The sequence below is a fragment of the Elephas maximus genome, chromosome 14, assembly GCF_024166365.1.
Source record: "Elephas maximus indicus isolate mEleMax1 chromosome 14, mEleMax1 primary haplotype, whole genome shotgun sequence".
In the NCBI taxonomy this organism is placed as follows: Eukaryota; Metazoa; Chordata; class Mammalia; order Proboscidea; family Elephantidae; genus Elephas; species Elephas maximus.
The window spans coordinates 49,342,537-49,370,190 of NC_064832.1; the positions used below are offsets into that span (position 1 = coordinate 49,342,537).

The following is a 27,654-nucleotide window of genomic DNA, read 5'->3' on the forward strand; positions in this document are numbered from 1 at the left end:
ACTTCTTTTTCAGAATACTGTTCAGCTTGGCATGAAACAAAAACAGTTTTTGAAATATGTTCACCACTAATCCATAACTGAAGAAATAGAATTATTGTTTTTTTTTTTTTCTTTTTGTGGTTATTCTTTTATTTGTTGGCTCTAGATCACCTACCAGGGAGCTTCGATTTTGGGATATATAAGTAAGACAGAAGAGAGATAAAGTGATTCTCAGCTCAGACTGTAAATTAAAATACAACTGTGGTAGCTTTTTTAACAACCCCAATAACCACGATCCACATGCATACACTCTGAAGTAATCAAGCTAGTGTAGGGGCCCAGGTACCAGTATCTCTTAAAGGATACTCTGGGTTGCAAATCCATGCAAAAGAAAAGCTGTTTACAATTTTAAGAAGTCACTCACTTGGGTTGGAGGAGGCACTAAAGAGAAAGAAAACTGAAAGGTTGTTTCTAAAAAATTATGGCCAACACACATTTGGTGAAGTCATTCTACTTTTGGTTAGCATGTGCTTGTAAAGGAATATCCAGGTGATCAGAATAAAATTTCATGCAGTAGAAAAGAGAACTTCTGCAAAAGTAAAAAATCTTACCCGCTGCCCCCTTAATGCCCAACTTCCAAACATGCACTGCCCCATTACTATGTATCCTTTGATAACTTCATTTTTGAGATGAATTCATTTCAAGTTCTACCGCCATAGAGAATAGAAAGTCGTATGGATACATTTAAAGTGGACTCAATGGTTATTTGTTTCTGCAATTTTCCCAAAGAATAACTTAGCATAAACACTAATAAAAATTATTATAGTTTGCAAACTACTCCAAAATTTATACTTACTATTCCAAAAGAGGAAGTCAGTTTATTTAATGTCCTAGACCAAGAGCTGCATTATGCAGCTGCATCATTCTGTTGTATTCATTGAAACGATTTGTTATTAAAAAAATCACACATCTCATTGGACATTAGCAAAAGCATGTTATAGCCATTGTGTGTGGCTTTGTAACATTTGCTTTTTAAATTTACAAACTAAAATCATCGAATATATTTTAATAAAGTATTGAACTTTGATGGTTAGGTCAATTCACTCTTTTGCTAGGATGCCAATCTACTTGGAAAAAAAAAAAAAAGATCTTGGCTCTACCAACAGGTTCTCTTAGAGAAGCACCTTCAACAGAAACTAGATATAAAATTTTCCAAGTAGGCATTTCAGTCACGCAACCATCTGCCATCTGCTGATTGGATTTCTAAAGGTATGGATTTGCAGTTAATCAATAAGATTCCTAAAAAGGAATACAATCTTGAACTATTAACCTAATCTTTATCTAAACAAAAACCAAAACCCATTGCCTTTGAGGATTCCGACTCATAGCCATCCTACAGGACAGAGAGCTGCCCCACAGGGTTTCCAAGGAGCAGCCGGTAGATTTGAACTGCCGACGTTTTGGTTAGCAGCCGAGCTCTTAACCATTGTGCCACCAGGGCTCCCAGTAAATATCATTGAAGGACTTTATGAATGATAAGCCGTCCCTCCATTCTTCTGTATATTCTAAGGTTTTTCCTCACAAAAAGTCAAGACATCAGAGAGCAAGTTACTTTCACCACTTTACCCAAAGCAGGAGTAACATTGGTGTCATTGAAAAGTACATTTGTTTGTTACCATGACGGTTCTCATGGAGGTCAAGGAACTTAAGACACCCTGAATACGTATTTGTGGAAAGAAGGGAGGGGAGGAGGCAGAGAAATGGTGCTAGAAGAAAGATTCTCATAAAACCGACTCTTTCATTTGCTATTTATAAAAACACACCCCAATACCACATTTTTCTTCTATAAAGACATACATGTAAAACTTCTGTTGCCATTCAGGTAATCAGAGAAACCATTATTTTAGCTCATGAAAAGCTTCATGGCTATGTTACTACTTCACTTTGACCACTTAGTTTTGCCCAAATGTAGGAGCCCTGGAGGCACCGTAGTTAGGCTCTCAGCTTCTAACCAAAAGGTTGGTGGTTTGAACCCACCAGTTGCTTCATGGGAGAAAGCTGTGGCAGTCTGCTTGCATAAAGATTTACAGCCTTGGAAACTCTATGCGGGCAGTTCTATTCTGTCCTATAGAGTTTCTATAAGTCAGAATCAACTTGACGGCAATTGGTTTGGTTTGGTTTAAAGTCCAAACATATATACCTGCTTTAATTTTTGTCTGCACCTTAATAAGGGATTCTAAGTTTACTTTACATCTTTTATATCTATGTACCAGAGGCCACATCGAATCTTTGGGATATAAGTAAGATAATAAATCTCTTCTCTCTGAACTTGGAGTTATTATGGTTAGCCAACCTGATTACAAACAGAGACGAAGATATAATATAGTTGCTGCAATTAAACTATAATATATATGGAGCTCGTGATCCACATATTTCTAAACAAAGCAAAGTTAATAATAGGAATTTTCATGTATTTTTCATTCTTCAGTTAAATTTTTATAAATTTATAAAACTAAAAATTTTGGATGTAGAATGTTAAGCTTCATATAATTACCCAGCATGTTTTAACAGATTAAAATATTACCTTGTCTTTCTACTGTCAAATAAATATGGAATTGCTTGTGTGGGGGCTTATCATCAAACCAAACACTTTATACTCAGTGTGGAAATTCAATCACAATTGTCAAAGATTAAGCTGCTACTTCTGATAACAAACATGATGAGATATTATCTTGTTCAATATAACTTTCAACTTGACATGTAGGCTAATAAAAAGTAGGAAGTTGTGGTATTTATTTTGTTTCTTGCACAATAGAAAGCTCCTGATAGAGATGATCAAAATATCCGGTATCATTGCATGAAAATACAGTCAACTCTTTATTATCTGGAGACAGATTAACTAGTTTACAGATTAACTGCAGTAAAACAATAACAACATGCAATGTATTTGTAAAAGATCTCAAAATTACTATCTATGTGACTATATCTCCATATGAGATAATGTCTATTTGTTTTCAACTACGAAAGAATCAAGAGACACTATATTGTGTCTCTTACAACGTGTTTTCATTCATTCAACAGTAATTTATTATTTACTATGTATTAGGTTACACCTCCTCACAATCAGATCCAGTCTCTTGTCCAGAGCTCTCCTTAGGGGAAGGTATGAGGGAGGGCATGGGGCAGACTTTTAACGAGTCAACAGTAATTGTGAGAAGCAAAGTCTAAAGAAGAACAAGGCAATTAGGACTAGAAAACACACCCCCGTGGTTTTCTGGGTATGAACTTAGCTTCTCCCTCACCTTGGTGACCCATCCTCTGTTTTCCTTTCTTTGCTGAAGACCTGAACCTGGCAGTCTTTTTTGCCTCCTTCTCCTTCAGCTTCCAAGTTGATAACTGAATTTGTATTTCCCTCCATCCCCTCTACAACTCTGCCTCAAACGCCTCTATCACTACCTTAGCTAGGGCCTCCATCATCTCAAGCACAGTGACTGTTACGTAGTAGATACTCAGATATTTGCTGAATAACTGAATAATACAGCTTCAACCACAAGCCCTCTAATACAATGAGATAAACAAGGGGAGGGAAGCATTCTAAAACACCCTGAAAGCATTTTGAGCAACCACTTTAAACATATCAGCAGCATCATTTCCCGCCCACTTGGCTACACTAGAAATCTGGGAGTTATTTTTGATTCCTCTTTCTTCTCCATCACCTCCAATACTGTCTTCCAGATCAGCTCCATTTCCTCTGTTAATGTCTAAGAACAGGCACTACTTGTCATCTGATCTCTGAGTCTCTCCCCACTATAACCCTTTAACAACAGAGCTTTCTGCAGGGATGGCAATGTTTTACATTTCTGCTGTCGAACATGCATAGGCATGCAGCACTTGAAAATTATGACTGAGGAACTGAATTTTCAGTTGTTAGTTAATTCAAGTGTAAATCATACATGTGGCTAGCAGCGACAGTATTAGACAGCACATCTCTAACTTTTTTCCACACTACTGTTAGAATTAACTTCCTAAAAGACATCTGATCACATCCCTTGCCTTAAAGAATCCACATCTCCATAAAACCTACATGACAAAGTGTGACATTCAAGCTCTTTACAATCTAAACCAATTTAGTCCCAGCCCCATTACCTACCACTCAGTGTGCTCACACATGCCATGCTGTAACCCTTTGTACAAACTGCCGGTTCTTGCTTAGAATGTCTTTTCCTCTCAGAGAATGCCTATTCATCCTTTAAGAAGTCCCAGCTCTCTGAACACTTACCTGTCTTTCCTTAGAGGAGCCCATTTCTCTCTCAACTCTGCTGCCATAACTTTTCCTATATATCCCCACTATAATGAATGGCTTACACGTAAAAAAAGTATGAGTTCTGGTCTCAACCCACCTGGATCAAAGGAGAATGAAGAACACCAAGGACACAAGGTAATTTTGAGCCCAGGAGACAGAAAGGGCCACATAAACCAGAGGCTACATCAGCCTGAGACCAGAAGAACTATGTGGTGCCTGGCTACAACCGATGACTGCCCTGACAGGAACACAATAGAGAACTTTTGAGGGAGCAGGAGAGCAGTGGGATGCAGACTCCAATTTCTCATAAAAAGACCAGACTTAATGGTCTGACTGAGGCTTGAAGGACCCTGGTAGTCATGGCCCCCAGACCTTCTGTTGGCCCAGGACAGGAACCATTCCCAAAACCAACTCTTCAGACAGGGATTGGACTGGACAATGGGTGGGAAAGGGATGCTGGTGAGGAGTGAGCTTCTTGGATCAGGTTGACACTTGAGACTAGGTTGGCATCTCCTGCCCGGAGGGGAGATAAGAGGGTAGAGAGGGTTAGAAGCTGGCGAAATGGACATGAAAAGAGAAAGTGCAGGGAGGGAGCGGATTGTCTCATTAGGGGGAGAGCAATTGGAAGCATGCAGCAAGGTGTATATAAGTTTTTGTGTGAGAGACTGGTTTGATTTGTAAACTTTCACTTAAAGCACAATTAAAAAAAAAAAAAAAAAAACAGTTCCACATATGCCAGGTAAATATTAAACCCATTCATTAAATGGGATGATCAGGTAAAGCATTTAGCACAGAATTTCACTCTGAGTAAGCACTCAATAAATGTGCAGTCTTCAATACATGTTTTAGGAACTACATCCCCGTGCTAGGTCTCTCAAGCTGAAACTAGCAGGCTAAGAAACCAAAGGGAGGAAAATGGAAAGACAGAGATGGGGGAGGGGGGAGGTTCACAAAGCAGTGATGCCAACGGGAGACTGAGGTCATGGAAATTGTGTACAAAAAACTTACAAAAGCACCAAGAGAATAACTTTTCAGTAAACCCAGAGTCAAAAAAAAAAAAAAAACCCAGAGTCACAGTTGAACTTTATTCTCACCTTCCCTACCTAACTGGCAATAGTAATCATCAGATTCCTTAATCGGGGAGTGCAGATGTTACAAGGTCAAGAACAAGAGAAAGCTTTTCTTGTGATGCATAACTGAGAAGAATCTGTTGTAAGCAGATCAATACAGCACTTCTACTACGGACCACTCCTCAGGAAAAGAGCTCTGGTATAAAAAAATTGACTCTGTTTGCTGTAAGGAATATTTACCAGTGGAAGAACCAAGGAGAAAAAAAAACTCAATTTACTCAATTTCCATATTTTCTAAAATTATATTTGGAAAGACAAAAATATTTCAAATCATCAATAATACCTGAGATATGTTTATATCTGATATAATACATTTTCCCTTTATATAAAGCAGTCTCATTTTCTCTCCCTTTAATCTGCTTATAAAAAAATTGCAAAGATTTAAATAGTTAAAGGTAAAAATTTTAGTAACAATTCTAAACAATACTCTCTGTATATATGTATATACATATACCAACGTATGTGTGTGTATATATATACACACACACATACATATATATACTCTAAATATATATATACGCCATCATATCCAGGTACCTGAACTGAATATATGTTAGATTTCAATAATATTTTGATGTTCCATTTCATTGGTTTGAGAAAACATAGATTTATGATGTAATTTTGTTATTAAACAAAATCTTCCACTTGGATTGGCAGATCAGAGAAAAGTAATATTTGGATTTAGTTCAGAGGTTGAGCAAATTATCTCAGTTCACTCTGGGTTTGAGTTCATGGTTCAGTTCAAGCTCTTGATAATGAGCACACCAAAACAAAATACCTAAATAATGTCATCGGGACTGACATTTAAAAGTAAGTGGCTAGGCAAATACGTGTTTTAAAAAAAAACAAACTCACTTTACAGAGAGAGCTAAGGTTAAATCCGAAGGTTTGAGCATTCCGGGAGCCAGCATTCATGTAGTTTCCCATTAGCAACACAAGTTCCAACAACTTGCTAAAGCTCCTGCTCTTCTTTATCTCTTCGCAGGCAGCACTAACAGCCATGATGTCAGGTTTGATGTTGTTCACCTGCTCTTCAAACTGCAGCTTAAAGAGAATAGCACTGAGCCGTGGCCGTAGTCTCTTCACATTGCTCATCTGATTGAAAAGAAAATAGCAGATTTCCTTTAAAATGCATGGTATACTTTAGCACTGCACGGCTGCAAGTAATCTGGGATGATTTATTGGTATGACAGGACCTAAGAAGCAATATGCCCCCTAAACTGATAGCAGGAATGGAGAAAAACCCTGCTTGTTTTGGTAATGAATCCAGAGTCATCCTTTAAGGAAAAAATGTAACAATTCAGATGCTCAATGAAAAGAAAGTATTAATTAAGTAAAAAAGCAAGTGTAATTTTTTTTTTAAACTAAACTTTAAAAAAGGTAATAGGACACATAGGTGACAAAGTACAAACCATCCATATCATTACTTGAAATAATTTTTGATGAATACTAATGTATGCTGGGTCATGTTTAAAACATATTCAGAATGGCCAAAAAAAGGTTTGTTTTCTTCAAATAGCAATTGCTCTCCGTCGAAGCCCTGCTGCCTAACAGTGTGTGTTAGAGGGAAAGTAAATAGGTCCCAATTTGTACTAAATTGACTTTCTTCTGAAACACAGGAAAGTAGAATGACTCCTGACACATACTAAATTAGCAGAGTCAGAGTTAGGAAACGTGGGAATAACGGGAGATAGAAGCGTACAAAGTCACAGTTCTGTCACATGCCAAGTTAACCCTGTTTGGGACTCCTGGTTTCCCTGTTGGAAAGTGGGGCGGTCGGGGGTCGGGGGGAGGAGTTGCAGGTGTCAAAAAGAACAAAGGGGGGCTAGAGGGGCAGCAAGTCTTTGTCTTTAAGCTCACTTCTCAGGGTCCTAGTAACACAAATGGGGGAGGGGGCACTTACATGAGGGCTGGCTACACAGGTCATTTAAGCTGTATATAAATTCCTTGACCAAATGCATTAGGGACTTGAGACTTAAAACATATAGATGCAGCAGTGACAGCTGATTGTCGCAATTCAATAACTGTTTTAGATATCGAAAACAGTTTGAGGTAAGGTCAGGGGAAACAAGCGATACAGCCAATAAAGTTAAAGTGGGGATTAGTTCTATTAGTTGCGGACCCTAAAGGAAAGCCTAGAAGCAATAATTCATGAAGCTTGTAGGATGCTAAATACAATGAAAACATGACTGTTAAAGAGACAAAAAGCTACTTGCTTATAATAACGATTGCTACTTAAAATAAAATGAACCACACAAAATCTTGACTCTTACTAGACTCCCCTATCATAATACAGACACTGCCTTAATGACATAATGATAAAACCCAGCCTACACCAAAAAACTAAGCAGTAAAGAATTAGCTTTCAGTAGACAGTTCTGAGAGATTATTTTCAGATAGACCAAAGTCTTATAGTAATTGAAAAGTTTCATTAGCAAATAATATAATTAGCTTGTTTATATCTAGTATTCTCCCTACCCACTTGGCAAGTTAAATGTTTCTGTGTAACACAAGCAAGGTTCTGAGAGCTAAACTGATGTACTTAATAAGAGAACCCCTCCACACAGTACATTAAAGAAGGCCTTCAAACTCCTAGATTTGATGGAATGTCTTCAAATTCCCCTGTTTAGAGAAAATACGGTGATATTTTTTTTTCTCTGAGAGTAACAAGACTATAAGCTCAAAAAAGATATATATGTATATAAAGAAACATTACTAATGAGGGTTTTATAGAATAAGTTTAGTATCGATTCTTAGAAGGCATGAATCGTTTTTGGATTTTGTATCTCCAGCATACAAAGTAGGATTAAGCAGTGATTACTTCTGGGAAAGTCATCTGATTTGTCTTAAAATATATTGTAAGGCCCCCAAGTAGATTCACTTCCCTAGAATTTTTATCCTTACTTAAACATTACAAATGGTAGGGATTCATATTCTATTGGCCTAATTGTGTATAATGGTGTATCCTTCTTTAGGTATCCTGTAGAATTGCGAGACACCCAAAACGGCATGCACATAGTATACATTACTTACAGCCATTCAGAAGGGACACGTTGGGCCTACAGCATGTCTGTTTTCAGTCTACACCCTGAGTCATGATTATGAAGTCAGGTATTTGGCACTATGAAACAAGCATGAGAGGAATTCTCCAGTACCCCATGCAAAATATTAGTATTCGTAAATATATTAATTCTAACATATATTAATGTACTACTTTGTGCATAAGAGAAAAAAAGACTGCTTAAATGCTTACATTATACCACCCCAAAATATGTTAAAGCTTTCCTGCTGACAAGCTAACCATATGTAGCCAGCACAAAGTAATTAATTTTCCTAGAAAAATATAACCTAGATTTGTATGAGTAATGAGTTTATCTGGCACTAGGGACAGGTACCTTGAAAAGATAGAGTAAGTCTATGACGTAATGCAGAACAAAGTGCTATGAGTTCAAGAAAAGCCCTGACAAAGCAAAGTCAGGGAAGATAATCTGAAAAACAGGTATCTGAACGACAAATTTGTTAGAAGCCTTTTTCATATTGTTCTCCCAAATTTAGATAAGTCTTCTAACTATTATGAAATAAATGTATTTTAGTAAACAAAATTACTGAGCTAATTCCTGTCTGTACTCTACTATTGATCCCCAAAACCAAATGGTTGCCCTTTTTATTTAAGAAAAAGTCTAAATTGTAGCTAATGTTCTAAAGCCCTAAATTGTGGAATCTATAATGATAATGGCAGGATTTTTTTTTTTTCTTTAGTAAAATTAAAGTTTGTTTCATCAGATGGGATCAATTGAAGGAAAAGGTGAGAAAGCTTAGAAAAACCAAAGCACGTTTCCTCATCTTCACCACTTCACGTAATCTTTCAACACCAGGAATTTTCATGCTCACATGCTAAGAAGCCTGGAACTCTGTCTAGGCTGCCAAAGACTAAACTGAATGCAGAATTGGCAAGCCATGGTGCCCAATAATATTCTGAATGGCAAGAGAAAGTCATTTAAAAAAGAAGAAGGGAAGGATTACAGTAAAAGTAACTGTAAATAGTTGATAATTGAACTATTAAGGAGTCTTAGCAGTGTAAACTCTGGGCACCAAAATGTATGACGATAAGGAGTTATAAGCTGAGGACCCATCTCAAGGCATAAAAAAGAAAGTAAAAGTACGTAGATTTCATTGCTATTTCTTGAAGGCGGGAGCAGTCTCCCCACCCTGAAACCCACCTATGCTACATGTCAGAATGAAGAAACCATGAAAGCAGTAACTGGTCAAAAACAAATAGGAAGCAATATCCAGATCCCTAAGGGTAATTTCTGTTTCAAAGTTTTATTTTTTGGCAACATATGTGTTGTTGGAGGAGAGAAAAAGTACAATGAAAAGACCTTTATAAAATCAATGAACCAACAAGTATTGACTGGGTGCCCACTCAGTGCTGTGAGAGGCCCAGAAGTCATGGCTGCTGCCCTTGCACCATGTATCATCTAATTCCTTCCATCTGTCGTAAAGGGTGCAAAGCAGAAAAGTCCCCAGGGAGATGCCATCTCCCATAACCCATTATGGTTATGTTTTCCACATGTAATTTCAATCTTATCCATTATTTCATGGGGGAAAAAAAATCAAAATAAATTTGACATTTTTTATACCAGTTATGTTTAACATCATATATGATTTCCTTCATACAGTTTCTTTTATAAATAAGAGGTTTTCAGTAGCCAACTTTTTCAAAATCTGCTGGGGTTTTTTCCTCGGTTTCTGCCGTGCAGACTCACGTAGGTTTACCTCAAAAGAAATTTTAGTAAATGCTCCATATCTTTGTTATTCTTCCCTGAAGTCATTATAAAACTTTTTAACCATTCATCTGACTTCCTTTCAAACACTATAGTAAGCCCCTGACTGAAAAGCTACTAGCTTCAGTCTTAATTGACATTAATTTTTATGATACTGCAAACTTTTAGTTCATATACTTTGTGACTTCATAATTATAAGGAATAATGGAACAGAGTTTCAGGAAGGTTAAAGGACCCCTTCAAGATCACATGGCTGGCAAGATTTGGGCCTAGAGCTAACTTGGTGCAATCAAGTCTTCTTGCCACTCAAGAGCTTCACAATTGGAAATTAATAAGCACAAAGCTTCCTCTACTATACCTTCTTATCAGTAAAAATGGGCTTTAATTTCCCCCACAGTAGCTATTGGATGGAGTTCCCAGGTGGTGCAAAGGTTAAGTGCTGGACTACTAAGCGAAAGGTTGACTACTCAAACATATCCAGAGACAGCTTGGAGGAAAGGCCTGGAGATCTGCTTCCAAAAGGTCACAGCCTTGAGAACCCTATGGAGCAGGTCTACTCTGCTAAGTTGATGCCGACTCATGGGTCACCATGAGTCGGCATCAACTTAGCAGCAACTGTTTTTGTTTCTTTAAGCTATTAAATAACACACTTTGGAGAAAGACTTTGATGTGAGCTCTGCCTACTACTATGTCAATATTTCTTTCCTTTCTCCTTAGTATTTCCAACTATGTCCTATTGTGTCGAATTGGTAATACTTCTCCAGATCCACTTTGTTGTCCCCTCCACACTGTATTCTCCGCTCATACTTCTCTATTAGTTAATTCTTCAGTTCTTTATGGGAGAGATATGACAAGCAAGGAGAACACGAAAAATCAAATGCCTTTTTGTGAACTATAAGACTAGAGAAAAGGAAAAAAAAGGGCTGAGGAAGGGAAGTGACATCTGAGAAAGCAGTACGCTAATAACAGAATTCAGATCCTTCAAAAAAAGTTTTAAATCAGATTTTTTCAACTAAACTACAGGAAAAATACCTACCCTTTACTGTTAGCTGTTCAGTATTTTCAGGATCTCCAGAACTCTCAGGGAAAGAAAAGTTCATTTAGCTTCAAGACTGAAAATCCCATATTGAATAAAAACCCCATTGCTATTGAGTCGATTCTGACTCATAGCGACCCTATAGGACAAAGTAGAACTGCTCCATAGGGTTTCACAGGCTATAAATCTTTACGGAAGCAGGTGGCTACATCTTCCTCCCACAGAGCGGCTGGTAGGTTCGAACAGCTGACCTTTCGGGTAGCAGTTGAGCTCTTAACTATGTGCCACCAGAGCTCCTATATTCAATAAAGGCATCAAAAAGTAGCTATTCAAATATCTTATGCTTAGGTAGTGCTCAGAATACTATATATAAAAAAAAAAAAACTTTAAATAAATGTGCTCTTATAATACTAATGTCTGCTAAGCTAAAATTATTTAAGAAAACTACGACAGAGCAAAGTACATATGGTACCTTTTTTCCATGTTTCATAGTAGCAAGGTAAAGCCAAGAATAGTACAAAAAAATATTAAAAACACATATCCTCGCTGCTAGTCAAGAAACAGATAAATGGTTATAGATATCAAATATTGCTTCACCTTTGTTCACAATTCCTTATCAACACTGGACCACTAAGGATTTTACAGGAGGTCCAAATGAGCTCTGTAGATACTCAGGATGTGCAAGTGGTAAAGACAGACAGCGAGAGACTTCCTATTTAAGCTGGCAGTCTTAGCAAACACTCTTAACACATAAGTTGCATATCTGTTGAATTAAAAAGCTGGCAAAAAAAAAAAAAAAAACAGAACCATCCTAGCTTCTGAAATTCATTCATGCCCACTTCCAGACAATTCCCACTCTCTCATAGAAAACTAATCTTTTGATTTCTATCACTATAGCTTAGTTTGGCTGTGCTTAAAATTTACATTACTGAAACTATACAGTAATCTTGCTTGGTAAAGTAGAGAGTCTGTGAAAAAGAGTAAGACCTTCAAAGGGATAGACTGACACAGTGGCTGCAACAACGGGCTCAAGCGTAACAACAATTATGAGGATGGTGCAGGACTGGGCAGTATTTTGTTCTGTTGTACACAGGTTCACTATGAGTTGGAACCAACTTAACAGCATCTAACAACAACAATAATACAGTAAATATTTTTGTGTCTAGCTTCTTTCATTCAACAAAATGATTTTGAGATTTGTATACAGTAAAATATGGGATACAGTAAAATATGCAAAAGCTGGAACCTGTGTAAGGTGGAAACCTGTCAGAGAAGGAAAACTCAAATATTTTCCATTAATAGAGAGAAACAGAAAAGTGTTAAGAAATCACCCTGTCAAAAACGGAAAACAAGGCAGTCCTGTGAGTTCTGGCTCTCGCAGGTTTCAATGTACATGTAGTGAGATTCAGTATTTCATTCCTTTATATTAATGAGCAGCATTTCATTGCAAAGATACATCAAAATTTTTTTAATGATTTTCCTGTTGACAGTCTTTTGGAATTGTTTCAGTTTTGGGTTATGTAGTGAGCTGAATGGTGACCCCCTCCAAAAGATATGTCCAAATCCTAACCCCAGTACCTATGAATGTGACCTTATTTGGAATAGGGTCTTTGCATATGTAATAAAGTTAAGGATATTGGGATGAGATCATCCTAAATTTTGGATGGTAGCTAAGTCCAATTACTGGGTCTTTGTAAGAGAAAGAAGAGAGAGAAAAAGAAGTCTGTGTGGAAATGGAGGCAGAGACTAGAGTGATCTGTTGATAAGCTAAACAATGCCAAGAATTACAGCCATCAAAAGCTAGGAGAGAGGCATGGAACAGATTATTCCCCAGAGGCATGGAACAGATTATTCCCCAGAGCCCCCAGAAGGCACCAATCCTGACAGCACCTTGATTAAGACTTCTGGCCTCCAGAATTGTGAGAGAATATATTTCTGTTGTTTTAAGCCATGAAGCAGGAGCCCTGGTGGTGCAGTGGTTAAACACTTGGCTGCTAACCAAAAGTTTGGTGGTTCGAAACCACCAGCCGCTCTGTGGGAGAAAGCTGTGGCAGTCTGCTTCTGTAAAGATTACAGCCTTAGAAACCCTATGGGGCAGTTCTACTTTGTCCGATAGTGTTGTTCAGTTGGAACTGACTTGATGGCAATGGATTATTTTGGGGAATCCATGAAGTTAGTGGTAATTTGCTAGAGCAGCCCTGGGAAACTAATACAGCCTAATATGAAAAGTTTTGTATGAGTCTTTTTCATTTCTCCCCACTAAATATCTAAAACATATAGTTTAAATGCATACTTAGCTTGTTAAGAAATTGCCAAGCTCTCTTCCAGAGTGATTTATATCATTTTGCACTCTCTCCACCTATGTGTGTTTTATTTTGAAAGCTCTTCATTTTACCTTTTTTATCTATAAGTCTATACTCCATCCCTAATTATTCCGTGTGGTATGACAAAGCTGGGATTCATTTTAGTCCAAAGCAGATCCAAGTACCATAGTACTTTCACTGAAATTCAATTGATGGTATATTTCTGTATCTCTTTCTAGACAATCTAAAAACAAACATACTTGTATATCCTTAAGCCAAAACCTTACAGTTTTGATATCATATCAGTAGTCTAAGTCTTCCAACTGTGTCTTCTTTTGTAATTGATTTTCCGACTCGATGGCACTAGTTTTTTTTTTTTTTTTTTTTAGGTCTTTTGGATTCCATATGAATTTTAGTAATTACTTGTCAATTTCCATAATAAAACCTGCTGGGATTTTTATTAGGAATGTGTGAATCCAGATTTTGGGAAAGAAATGACATCTTAACAATGATATCAATCATTTTTGTCTCTATTCTTAAGACTTAATAATTTCTATAGGTCTGAGGTCAAATTCACTGACTCTTCTGCCACTTCCAATCTACTAATAAACCCACACACTAAATTTTCCAGTTATTGATGTTTATAATCCTAGAATTTCCATATTGTAGATTTTTTTACAGTTTTAACTTCCCTAAGATTTCTTATCTGTTCAATCATTAAGACCATGTTTTCCTTTAATTCTTTGAAGATAATTTTCTTTAGTTCTTTGAAGACATTTATAATATCCACATTCAAGTCTTTTCAAATGAAACTCAAAATTTGGATCATCTTGGATCTGGTTTATTGTTGCTGCTTCCCCCCCACCCAGGCAGTACATCACTTTTTATTATAATTAGTTTTTTAATTGAATATTGACCATTGTACATGTAAAATGTTGTAGCAAATCTGAATTCTGTAATATGGCTTTGAAGAAAGTTCATTTTTATTTTAGCAGGCAAATCAATCAAAACTCTGTCTATACTGAGGAATTTACCAAGGCTTGGTTATAGGCTTTATTAGGATGGGTCTGTTGGTGCAATTGTTAAGAGCTCAGCTGCTAACCAAAGGACAATAGTTCAAATCCACCAGCTGCTGTTAGCCCTGTGGGGTAGTTCTATTCTGTCCTATAGGGTCGCTATAAGTCAAAATTGACTCAACGGCAACAGATTTTTGGTTTAGAATAGTTCTAGAGTAGGTTCCACTTTAGGGTGTGGCCTTATTTTTAATGTGAAATCTTTCTGTTATTTGAGTTAATGTCAGATATGTTAACAATGTGTTAAGAAGACATATGTATTCTGGCAGGAACAAAACTACAATGCCTCACAGTAATGCTACCAGTTGCCACTGAGTCAATTCTGACTCATGGCAACCCCATATGTGTCATGGAGACCCCATGTGTGCCAAGCCTTTCTTCTGAGGGGCTTCTGGGTGAAGCCCAGTCTCCAATCTCCAATCTTTTGGTTAACAGCCAAGGGTATTACCATTTTGCACCACCAAGTGACTCTCCAATAATGCTAAACCTCCAGTATCTCTGTTCCACTCTCATCCTGTAACAGCTGGGCTATCTGGTAAGTTTTGCCCAGTGTATGAACATCCCAGTCCTAAGGAACAGACTCAAGGGAGATTACATGGACTACTGGAGTCCCTTTCTACATCATTCCCTTTTATTCTGTGCCTGCCCTACAGATCCTAGTTGTTTCAGCTGCCATAAATTCTGATCTCTATGTCTTCAGATCAGAGAGAATCACATGCTCTGCTCAAACTCCAGTTCTCTGTGCTACAATTTGGAAATTTTCACCAGGTCATGAGGCTTATGAGTTTCTGTTCTCTCAGGAATTGCAGTTTTTCTCTACTGGTTGTCCACTGCCTGAGAACAGTTGACTTGCATATTTTGTCCACTTTTGTCATTGTTAGTATTTTATATATCTTTTGTTAAACTTATCCTTAAGTAATTTATTTTATGATGTTACTGTAAATGGAATTTTTTTTTAAACTTTTTATTATGATGTAATAAGTCTTTATCCGGGTTAATCAAGTTTTTACATTTTGCCCCATTTCCTTTATAAGTCTCTTTCCCTTTTCTTCTCTGTATACACATATTAACATAAGGTATTGCCCACCAGTTTTTTTTCCTTATAGTTAATAAATAATATAGGGGCAAATGTTTTGAGATTATGTAAATAGTATGCAAATAAACAATTCTCATCAAACTTTCACTTTTGTATTAATGGGGGTAGCCCAATGGGTAGAATAGCCATTACAGTATCTACCAACTTTATTAAAATGCACTTTATGGATTGTTCTAGAAATAAAGGTACCTTCAAGAATAAAACACAAAAATGCAAATGAACTATCAAATCTACAATTGCTACCTTATGCAACAAATGCTACCAAGTTGCCTAACTCTTGTAACTTAGCTCCATAAGTCCAGTCTGCCCTCTTCATTATGTTTCCAACATAGTCTTAGAAGAGAATATGTACAGCTACATAATCAGACTTGTGGAATACAGAAAAATGGTTCTTGGGCACTTGATGGTACATTTAAAAAGCAACCTAAAACAGTACTGTTTGCAAAGTGATGAATCATAAGAGACCTTTTTGCTTATAACTATAAAATGCTTTAGGCTTTATTTCAAGTGAGTGATGCATGGCTAGTAATTAGTATGTGACTGTAATGAGGTTTGTTTTGTTTTTCCAAATGAAACAAATTAAGCAAATTGTGCCATAAAATTTCAATACTACATAGATGATTTGACTAGAACACATCATGTTTCCATACTAGGAAAAAAAAAAAATGTACAATTCAGATCTCGGACTTAAATGTCTCATTTTTAAAAAAGCTTTCTATATAAAAGACTTGGAAACTCTACTGGGTTTTATATAAAAGATTTAGAAATGTAATTAAATCCCTAAGTGAAAAAGCAGAAACTAACATAACTTCCAATAACTTATTTTGAGTTAGCATCAATTTCAGTTTGTATTTAAACATTCTAAGTAATTTGTACCTATTAATAAGTCAACATTAACCTTCAAATATTAAAAAATTAATTGCTTCAGTAATAAAGCATACAGCAAGTAACTACTGCTAAAGACAACTTCAAGCACAGTAGGCGTCTACAACAAACAGAAATACAAGAGTGATTGCTATGATGAAAAATGAAGTATGTTCTTAGTATCAAATAGACATGGCTCTTCTCTGAGGTATAATAGTTACTAGGTGAGTGAACAAGTTGCCTCATCTATGATATGGTAATGCCTGTTTCCGGAGTTATAAGAGAATCAGGGAGAATTATTCACTCATTAATGTATCAAATATTTATTACTGGCAAAATACTGTTTTAGGTCAAGGGCATTCATAATAAAAATAAGACAGTATCTGGCCCACATGGAATGTACTATAACTAAGAAGACAGAGAGAAAGAGAAAGACGAGAGGGGAGGGGACTGAGAAACCCCAAAAGTATGGCCCCTGGATGCCATTTTAGCTCAGTAATGAAGTCACTCCTGAGGTTCACCCTTCAGCCAAAGATTAGACAGGCCCATAAAACAAAACAAGACTAAAGGGGCACACCAGCCCAGGGGCAAGGACTAGAAGGGAGAGTGCTGACATACCATGGGGTTGTTAACCAATGTCATAAAACAATATGTGTACTAACTGTTTAATGAAGAGCTACTTTGTTCTGTAAACCTTCATCAAAAGTACAGTAAAAAAAGGAAATTGTTGAATGGATGTGTGTTCTGTGTATATTTTCACCAAAAATAAAATATTTTTAAAAAATCGCTTAAAGGTAGCTAAAGTAATCTCTAATCAAGCAAAATGAAGAGTACTTGCTTATAAGCCAACAGAAAGATAAAATGAAGTCATTTAAAAAATTCAAAAGAAGGCAGAAAAAAAGTAGCAAAGAGTAGATGAGAAATAAAAAAAAGCAAGATTGTAGAATCAAACCTTACCATATGAATAATCAGATTAAATGAGAATGTTTTAAACATTCCAATTAAAAGGCAGAGATCTTCAGAATGAATAGAAAAGCAAGACTCAACTATATGCTTCCTACAACACCAGTAAGTTAAATGGAAAAGGACAGAAAAAGATATACCATGCTAACATTAATCAAACTAAAAGTGGAGTGGTTAAATTTATACACCCATTGCTGTTAAGTGGATTCCAACTCATATCAACTCTATAAGATTTCCAAGTCTGAGCCCTGCTGGTGCAGCGGTTAAGAGCTTGGCTGCTATCCGAAAGGTTGGCCATTTGAATCTACAAGTTGCTCCGTGGAAACTGTATGCAGCAGTTCTACTCTGTCCCACAGGGTCACTATGAATTGGAATCGACTTGACAAGGGTTTGTTTTTGTTTTTAAATCTTTAGGGAAGCAAACTGCCACATCCTTTTGTGTAACAGCTGGTAAGTTCAAACTGCCGACCTTTTGGTCAGCTGCTGAGCGCTTAACCATTGCGCCACCAGGGTACACAAAGTAAATTTCAAAAATCATTAGAATACTTTAAGTTTGGAAGTGGTATAATCTCATATTGGTACAATCTCTATAGTTTTATAACACAAGGTCACTAGCTGCTACGTGGAAGGGGATAATGCATAAACACGAAACACCGGGCCTGAAATGCAGTAGATGATCAACACTCGGCAAACACAAAAATAAATACGGTTATGATGAACTGGCCTCGCATCTCCATCACTGAGAATATACTGTTTCTCAACAATATTGTAAAGTAACACCTACACTTGATATTATTTTAAATTTGGCTTGCCATTCCCATTTCATTAACATTTATGAAATAAAAGCACTCTAAGCATGGCGAACACTGCCTGCCTGTCAGGATTTCATTTAACACAAGAGGGATTATCAGAAATCATGACAACACCATAAACTGGGTATTTACATTCAAGAGTCACTATAGCTAAATTTTCTGAACTTGCAAGTGGATTAATTAATTGCATGTTCAAGACTGACCAGTGAACCAGGAAATCGTGGGCTAGTCACAGAGTAAAAGGGGAAGTTGGAGCTAGGCAAAGAATCTAAACAAAAATTATAACAGATCCTTGGACCTAATTCTAGTCAGCTGGCCCTTTTATCCCCATCCCCAGAAGCCGATACCACTAGTAGACACTAAAGTTTTTGGTAGTACTTTGGGGATGCAGGGTGGGGAGTAGTGGAGATAGAGTTAGTGACACAGGAAAAGCCCTCAATATTGCAGATTAGTTTATTCAAAAGTAATAACGAACAAGAGGATCTTTTCCTATAATATCTACTGATTAGCTCATATTTTAAAATATCGACTCACCCCAAATAACCTCAAATGACCATTTCCTCTCCTTTCTTTTGATTTTTCTCATGCCATTTTCCAGATCCCTGCTCTTTCTCTGATGCAAGAATATTAACGGAAAGGTTTTTCTGTATTTATTCTAAACATTAACCTATTAAGAATGATACCTTGCTGTGTTTCTTAGTACTGATTGCAGTTTTTATTCTCTGCTTCTACATTCAGGGGCTTCTAAAAATAAATCAATGGCCTTTCAGAAATTCATTGGGTGTTTGGGTTCATGCTTCAGTTCAAGCCATTGATTTGGTCAGTGTGTTTTGGAAGCATTCAAAATCAAATCACCATGACATATTTTTTCAGGCAATTCCTCTGCCCTTCAGTATCAAGTATGTCCATTGCTTTGTCCAAAGATGCCACAAGGGCCAGGTCTGTGATCTGCATTATAGGCAGAATGGGAGAACTATGTGGGTACCAACGAAGGTATGCTAAGGACAAATGAAAGTCTGTTAAGATAAGATGAAGGGTTGGGTCCAGGCAATGGACATAACAAATAAAGGATGAGTTATAGCTAAGATCTTTGGTTAGGAAAAAAAATTGAGAGACATCTGCATCATAAAACTAAAAACCCCGGTGCTGTCATGTCAAATCCAACTCATAGCGACCCTATAAGACAGAGTAGAACTGCCTCACAGAGTTTCCAAGGAGCACCTAGCAGATATGAACTGCCAACCCTTTGGTTAGCATAATAGGGAGGAGAAAGTTGGGTGGCGGAGGTGAGTACTCTTTTACTGGCAAGACAGACAATTATTAAAATCAGTGGTCAGAATCATCAATAGTTCCAAAGGAAGTTCTAAGACCCCAGCAAGAAATAAGTGGCTAAGAACATAGTAGACATAGTCTCTCCTCAGAAAAGCACTTACAAAAGCAAAGAAGGCAGAAGAGTACAGAAAGTGATATAATGAGAACAGAATAGCAGAAAGGAAAGGCATGCCATAACTAACAGAACTAGTTTTCTCTTGATTAAATTCAAAACATATAAAGCTTTAAAAAAATTCTGGGTCAGAACTTAGGAAAAGCACAAATAAAGAGTGTCAAGGAAATCCACGGTACGAAGCTGCCCTTAGAACACAGTAGCCTTCAACTGATGAGAGGGATTTAGGTGCTTTACTGTGGCTAGTTGTTCCGTGAGAAGCAACTTATGGATACTTAAAGGATATGAAAGACTCTTATATGAAAGACTCGCTCACAGCATAAAACTTCGTAATGCCACATAGCTTACTACAGGAAAAAAAGATACATAATGTGACATCAGTGGATAAAAACTGGCAGAATAAACCCTAGCCCAAACAGTTTCAGCATACAACCACAAAGTTTGAGAACCTTTAAGCAAATTAAAATGCATACTACTAAGTAATGACTAGTTCATGTATAAGACAATGTACCGAAGTGGTACAGTACACACACGCACACACGAATATAATTAGATTTTACTAACAGACATTTGAACACATATATAAAGTCAAATTATCTGGTGGTGATGCTGATGGTATATAAATTAACCGTAGCTTTTCACCAAAGGGAGAAAAAAGTACTTTATTCCCTATCCCTTCCTCTAAATAAATACAATATCTGAACTTGGGTACAAAATTGGCATTCTTGGAAAGAATATCTGAACTTGGGTACAAAATTGGCATTCTTGGAAAGAAAGAAAAATAGCCATAATAATGGATAACAGCTGAGTTGCAGGACAAGAAACTTGACCCAATGTTAGAAGGAAGAAAAAAAAAAAAACACACACATTTATCCTCTCACAGGAGCCAAGTCTAGTATGGAAGATAAGAATGTTTAATGAAATATACAATTCTATACAAAAATAAAAATATAAGCAAAGAGAAAAAAAAAAGCAAAACTCAGACAAGTCATATAATTAACCAAATAAACATGGGGCCAAACACCAGCACCCTCTGTCCCAGGAGCCACACCATAATTAAGTAAAACTTTATACAACCAATTCTGTGTACTGAGAAGTTTTAAAGGGCTCTTAGAGAAGGCAGAAAGACCTTGCCAAGTGAGGTCAGCAGTCACGCCATAAGAGTCATGAATCAGATAAGGCAGTTCACATTCCACAGAAGGAGAGGCCCAAAAAGGCTCTCTAAGGTGGGATAGAAGGTCACCTCCCTACTCGGGTCCTGTGTTCCTAAAGATAGAAAATGGTTAGTATTTGGTTTTTGAAAAGAAAAGAAAACAGGACTGATCCTAAGCAAACATGATGTAAGCTATGTCAATCATTAAAAACCTTTTCATTTGCATTTATCTGCCTTTTCCCCACTTCCTATATACATCTACTTTTTTGGTGAGTATATCAAGAGCCCTTTACCTGGAAACAGCAGAGCATACTAAAAATGAAATGTTGAAAAATAGAGTCAGAAAGTCTGTGTTTGAAGCCCTGTCTTTTGCTTGTGGAGTGTGGGGGTTCTTGGTTAAGTCACCTATTGTAGATGAGTTTCCATGCCCCTCCTACTGCTGTCGAGTAGATTTCGACTCATAGAGACCCCACAGGGTTTCCAAGGCTGTAAATCTCAACGAAAGCAGACTGCCACATCTTTCTCCCATGGAGTCGCTGGTGGTTTTGAACCACCAACTTTTCTGTTAGCAGCAGTCCATCGCTTTAACCACTGTATCGCCAGGGCTCCTTATAAGAGTTCCAGTTCCTGTAAACCTAAGGGGCTGTTGTGAGGGATATAGCAGATAAATGTATATAAAAGCACTTTCTAAACTGTACATTACTATACAAAAGTCAGATAATACAACTGGTATAGAATTACCTGGTTACTCTATGGTAGCAGTGTCACCATACTTAAGTAAGTGCCATACTTGATATCATTGGCCCAAAACTTACACTCATCTTCTTATGTAACAAGTCTCAGATACCATATTAAAAAAATAATCAAACTAATGCAGAATAATATTTTAATCTCCTCTAGCTATTCTGTTACATGAGACCATTTAACAAGCAGTTGTGCATGCAATTTCAAATAGGGTGCTAAAGGAAGATCTCCAGAAGTTCACATACGAAGAAAGACCAAAGGACGTGAGGGCGCAAGTCTTTTGGATATATATGGGAAGCATAATCCAAGGAAAATAAACATCAAATATAAAATCCACCCAGCAAAGGTAAAACCCCCAAGAATGTGACTAGCATGTTTGATGACCAGTATAGAGGCCGTGTAGCCAAAACTGAGTTACACAGTTGAAGAGTGGTAGGAAATAAGGCGAGAAATGCCTAGATGGGGGTAGATTATGCACAGCCTTGTAGACCATTGCAAGGATTGAGGATTTTCCTTTAAAATGGGAAATCACTGACATTACTATGTGATATTATATTAGGTTATAGATACAGAATATTGTCTGACAGAAATCACTAGTTGTTACATTAAAAGTAGACTATGCTAAAGATAAATTGAGATATATATATCATTTCTGAATATTAACAGATTCTTTCACAAATGTATGCACACTACATAAAACACAAGCAAAATTATGTAGCTTTTGCAACCAAATGAAAAAGGTGGGAAAAATCAATACATATCACAGTTCAAAAATTCAGACTTTTTAAGAAATTCAGTAGTGTTAGCAACTCAATGAAATAGCATATTATTTCAGTCGTGCTGTATTTTTATTAGTCCTAATAAATTAAAGAATTGCAGAGTTATTTAATGTAGTTGACATTCTACTAATTTCAAGGGAACAGGAGTAACAAAAGCTCAGAAGAGAATTCATTCAGAGCTCAATTCCACTTATCCGCCCACTCTACAGAGAACACAATTGGTAGTACGTGAGTGATTTTTCCCGTTAATGGAGGATTTCATTTTACTATTTTGATGTAGATTTGAACTAAATGAACTCAATCCTTTGATTAAATCAGGGCTATCAAAGAATATGTCTGGACACTTTTGGCATTTTAACTCAATCTGAGTTCAAAATATATGCACTATCCATTTATTACGATGTATTGGAGATTTTTTTTTTTTTTTTATTGGAGATTATTTCATTTCCTTTCACATGAGAGCAAGGTCTGCAGGCAAAAGCAGTTTTTTCTTTCTTTTCGTAGACATAAAAAAAAACATTTTTTTTTTTTTCGTAGACATATATTCTACAAATGCCAAATAGCTCTCTCACCCCAACTCAGGCTTAGTTTTTGAAACAAACTGCAATAGTGTCATTATAAAATCACCTTGGACAACTCCCCAGACCAGGGACTGTAATTTTCCTCAGAGAGGTGGTAACCAGCAGCAAAAACAAACAAAACCCTGTGGAGGATGAGTCCCTCTCTAGGGAGAAAGCTGAGAAAAACAGTAAGGTTCGCATATTTCACCTTGCCCTCACTGCCTCTTGTGGTACATTTCTAATTCACTCTCTAAGTGATCTCATCCAGTCCCATGGCTTCAAATGCCACCTATATGCTACTGGTTCTCAGATTTACATCGTCAGTCCTGAACTCCCAGCTTACACCCCAACTGCATAATTCATATGTCCACTTGGATGTCTACGGACAGTTTAAGTGATCGTCCCTTCCAACAATCTGCTCCTCTTGCAAGGCTTTCCCTCTTCTGAGTAACTGGAAATGCTTGTCTTTCTAATTGCACAGGCCAAGAACCTTGGAGTCATCCCTGACTCATCTCATACCTCAAACACAATCAGTCAAAAAATTCTGCCTTCACTACTTTCAAAATATATCTGGAATATGACCATTTCTCACCAGTGAGCCCACTGTCAGGCCACCACTATTTCTCACCTTAATAATTGGATCATTGTAATAGCTTCCCAATTGACCATTGGCTTCAATTTATGTTCTACCCCCTTACCCTCACCCTCACCCTCACCCCCACCCCACAATCTGTTCCCCCCACACAGCTGCCAGGATGACATCTGGTCATTTCACTCCTTCGCTTAAAATTTTCCAGTAGCCTTCTTAGAAGAAAATTCACAGGCCTCACATCATGACCTGCAAGGCCCTGCATGATCAAGGTGTGGGCGGCCTCTCTAACATCCTCTCCTACCACTCGTTATCCTACCACTCGTTAATCCGCTCTGCCTCAGCCACACTGGTCTCAAGTATGCGAAACTTGATTATCGTTCAAGGCCTTGGTGCTTGCAGTGCTCTCTGCCTGTAACATGTTTTCCTGAGATATTCACATAGCTAAGTCATTCAGGCTTCTAATCAAATATTACCTCTTCAGAGAGCCTTCCCTAGCCATATTAATCACACAGACACATACACACACTCACCGCACCACTTCCTGCAGAGCATCCACTACTATCTGATATTACAGCATGTTTCTGTTTACGTGTATATTGCTACTGTCCCCAACTAAAACGTAAGATCCATAATGTTTAAGGCATATGTTCACTGTAATACACTCAGAGCCTAGAGCAATGATTAACACAGAGCAGGTGTTCAATAAATATCAACTCAATCAATCAAGCAAGGAGACAAGGCATTCAAATAAAATGTATCAAAGCAGTGGTATAGTTACCAATATAACCTCATGGTCTAAATTAATCCATGAAATATCTGGCAGTCCAAGTCCCTAGAATACCAAAAGGTGGAGGCCTGTGTTAATAGAAAAGTTGTTACCCGAAGCCATTTCTTCAGAGTTATCTTGTGAAAGGTCAGATCAATACTAGAATAGTTCTTAAATATATCCAATCAATCAGCAGTGAAGCAAGGTCCCCGGATGGCACAAATGGTTTGCGTTCGACTACTAAATGAAAAGTCAGCAGTTCAAATCCTCCCAGTGGCACGTGGAAGAAAGGCCTAGAGATTTACTTCCATAAGATTACAGACGCTGAAAACCCTACACAGCGCAGTTCTATTACGAAACTCATGGACTCACCATAAGTCAGAATCAACTAGATGGTAACAGGTTTGGTTCTGGGTTTTTGTATCAGCAGTGAGGCAATATTAACTGTTAAAATGCTTGTAATCTTCTGTGAATTTTAGTATATTTGGTTAAATCAATAAAACTGCTATACAAATTATTTTGAAGTACTTGGTATAAAACATGTAACAAATAAAAAAAGATATATATCACCTACTAAGAGCTGTGTAAGCACATAACTCTACTGTCTCACATGTAAGAAGTCTGAGATGAAATCCATAGGGAAAAGATCAGCAGAGATTATATTAGAGTGAGCAAGGTGAAGCTATCTATCAGGTGATGACTGATTTTAACTACTTAAACCAACAAAACTTTAATCAGTTTAATTAAAAATTCAAATGGCATTGTAACTGTTTTGACTTAGGCTGCTGAAAGTGATGGAAGAATGGAGTCAGTTCATAAGAGAAATTATAGAAGCATTAAATGTCTGAAGAATTTTAAGCTACAAATCAATGATAATTGAAAGCAAGCTAAATTAATAAGCCCTGAACTAGGTGAAAGAAAAACCATCTGTGCTAACGAGCTTATATTAAGTCCTGAATTCTGGTAGAATCATGTCAAGAAGGTTGCAAGGTAAAGTGACAAGAATAACTAAAATCTGCTTATGATCTTAGGAGAAGCATAACTCTAAGATTTAAGTAGCTATAAATATAGTTATAATAGCTTTCTTTATATTTATATAGGTAAAAATAGAAAAGGTATATAAAAATATACCTTCCACAGAACTAACAAATGTCCTTCCTGAGTAGCGAAAAATTTTCAGATGAGACTGTCAAAGTGCCATCAGAAGCGTTGTGGAATTTGACGGAACTTGGACAACTGGACAGGTACCAAAAAGCAGCAGCAGCAGACGAAGGCACTCCTGTTTTCCAGAAGGAGTAAGACAGTAGATTCTGCCAACTTCAGACTGGAAAGATTTACGTCGTTGACAGACAAGAACTGAAGATGAATCATTAAAGAGAAAAGGAAGCAGTAATTACAAGAAGCCAAAATGGGTTCTTAAAGAAGAAATTATATCAGACTAACTCCATATCTTTTGTTAAGAGTTTTAAAGTGCTAATTCCAAGAAACATGATTGATTTTATACCTGGACATTTGCAAAGTGCTTGAAATAATGAATACCTAAGGAACAAAAGAAAGCCTTGCAAATATTTAGACTGGGAAAGCAATGGCTCAGTGGAAATATTCTTCTACGTTCCTTACCTATCTTGGTCAGTCTTTTCTGAAGGTGTTTCAATAAGCATAATTCTTACACCAAATCACAATTTGCTGAATACATTTTAGAAAGGAAATCTACTAAATACTAAAAGAAGTATTGTCTAGGATACTTTGAATATTCAAAGACTCAAACATGGCCTTTGAGTTAAAAAAGGACAAGGAGAAAGTCCTATCTAGCTAGGGTGAGGTATGAAGAGGGCTATAGAATATTAGCACCAGCAGCTGAGTAGCCTACAACAGCCAGAATCACTTAAGGTGATCTTTTTATTTTTTTTTTCTTTTTAAGTTGTGAACTCAAGACTTCTGTATTTAAAGGCGTTGGTTACTTGGTCTACTTTTGAATTAGTCCATTCTTACCCACAGAGAAATCACCATGGAGAGAAAAAAATTTAATAAAAATTTAAATAATTATCTCCAAAAATCCTCAAAATATTTATTTGAAAAGTGGTTTTAAGAAGCATGTTTTACATAAAAAATTCTTCCATATTTTTTCCATCTCTTTATCTCTTGCTTCTTTCATAATCCATTTAACCAACGTTATGTGGCCACTATATGCCAGAAGATGTGGCATGTGCTAGGAACATAAAGATGAGTATGATATATTCACGGTAGTCAAAAAGTTCAGGACATAAATGAAGACAGGGACTTGTAAAGTAACATTTACATTCCAGTGTAATAAGAGCCATTTAGAGACATGCACAAGGAACAAAAAGGAAGGATGCTGAATTTTGTAGGGAACAAGACAAGTGGTGAGAGAAAGCTATCCAGAGAAGATTTTCTCAAAAGGAGATGAAAAGAGGGATGCTGACAGGCCTGAGCATGGTGCCTTCAGAGCACAGTAAGTTGTTTAGCAAAGAGGAAGCACAGGGAGAAAGTCAGATATGAGGTGGGAGGGATGACAGGAATTGCTTCACTAAACACCTAATTCTAGGTAGGCAGGTGGGAAGGAGGGGATTACAAAGAAGCCCAAGGAAATCTTTAGTGATAAGGGATATGTTCATTACCTGATTATGGTGATGGTATCATGGGTATACAAATGTCAAAATTAATCACATTGTACACTTTAAATATGTGCACTTTATTGTATGACAATTATACTTAAACAGAGCTGCTCTTAAAAAAACCCCTAAAGTCATTCTAAGAATTTTGGATGTCAATGTGAACGTTATGGGGAGGAAGTGAATGGTTTTAGGAAACCCATAAAGAATATCCAGGGGCAGGCCCCTTTCCATTTTGCATCTGTAGAAAATGCTTCATAAAAATCACACCAAAGAATCAATCCACTGCTATTTACTACGCTCCCACTAGGTACACAGCACAAAGTTTGTCAGTTTTTAAAAACAAACTTCAAAAATGTAAGGAACAGAAGAATACATAAATAAAAGCTGAAAGACAAGCAACAGGCAGTGAGAAAAACAGAAAATATTCATATACATTATATAAGAAATTACTTTAAGAAAAAAGATAAAACAATAGAAAAATAAACTATTAATAGGCAATTAGAAATATTTATTTCTAAGAAGAAATATAAATACCAATAAATATATAATAATCCTTCAATCTCATTCAATAATCAGGAAACATGAGGTAAACAAACACTAAGTGAAAAAATATAAAATACAGATGATACTGTAAAAA

The 27,654-nt window shown here is 36.8% G+C and overlaps 1 protein-coding gene across 2 annotated transcripts in view; it reads right to left on the minus strand.

The window, feature by feature from the left end:
• The window catches only part of DIAPH3 (diaphanous related formin 3), a 581,238-nt gene that overhangs the window by 241,499 nt on the left and 312,085 nt on the right, over window positions 1-27,654 (minus strand). For both annotated transcript variants that reach the window (XM_049853087.1, XM_049853086.1), the window contains one exon: window positions 6,268-6,507. In XM_049853087.1, coding sequence (XP_049709044.1) covers window positions 6,268-6,507 — 240 coding nt within the window. The remainder of the gene's footprint in view (window positions 1-6,267; window positions 6,508-27,654) is intronic.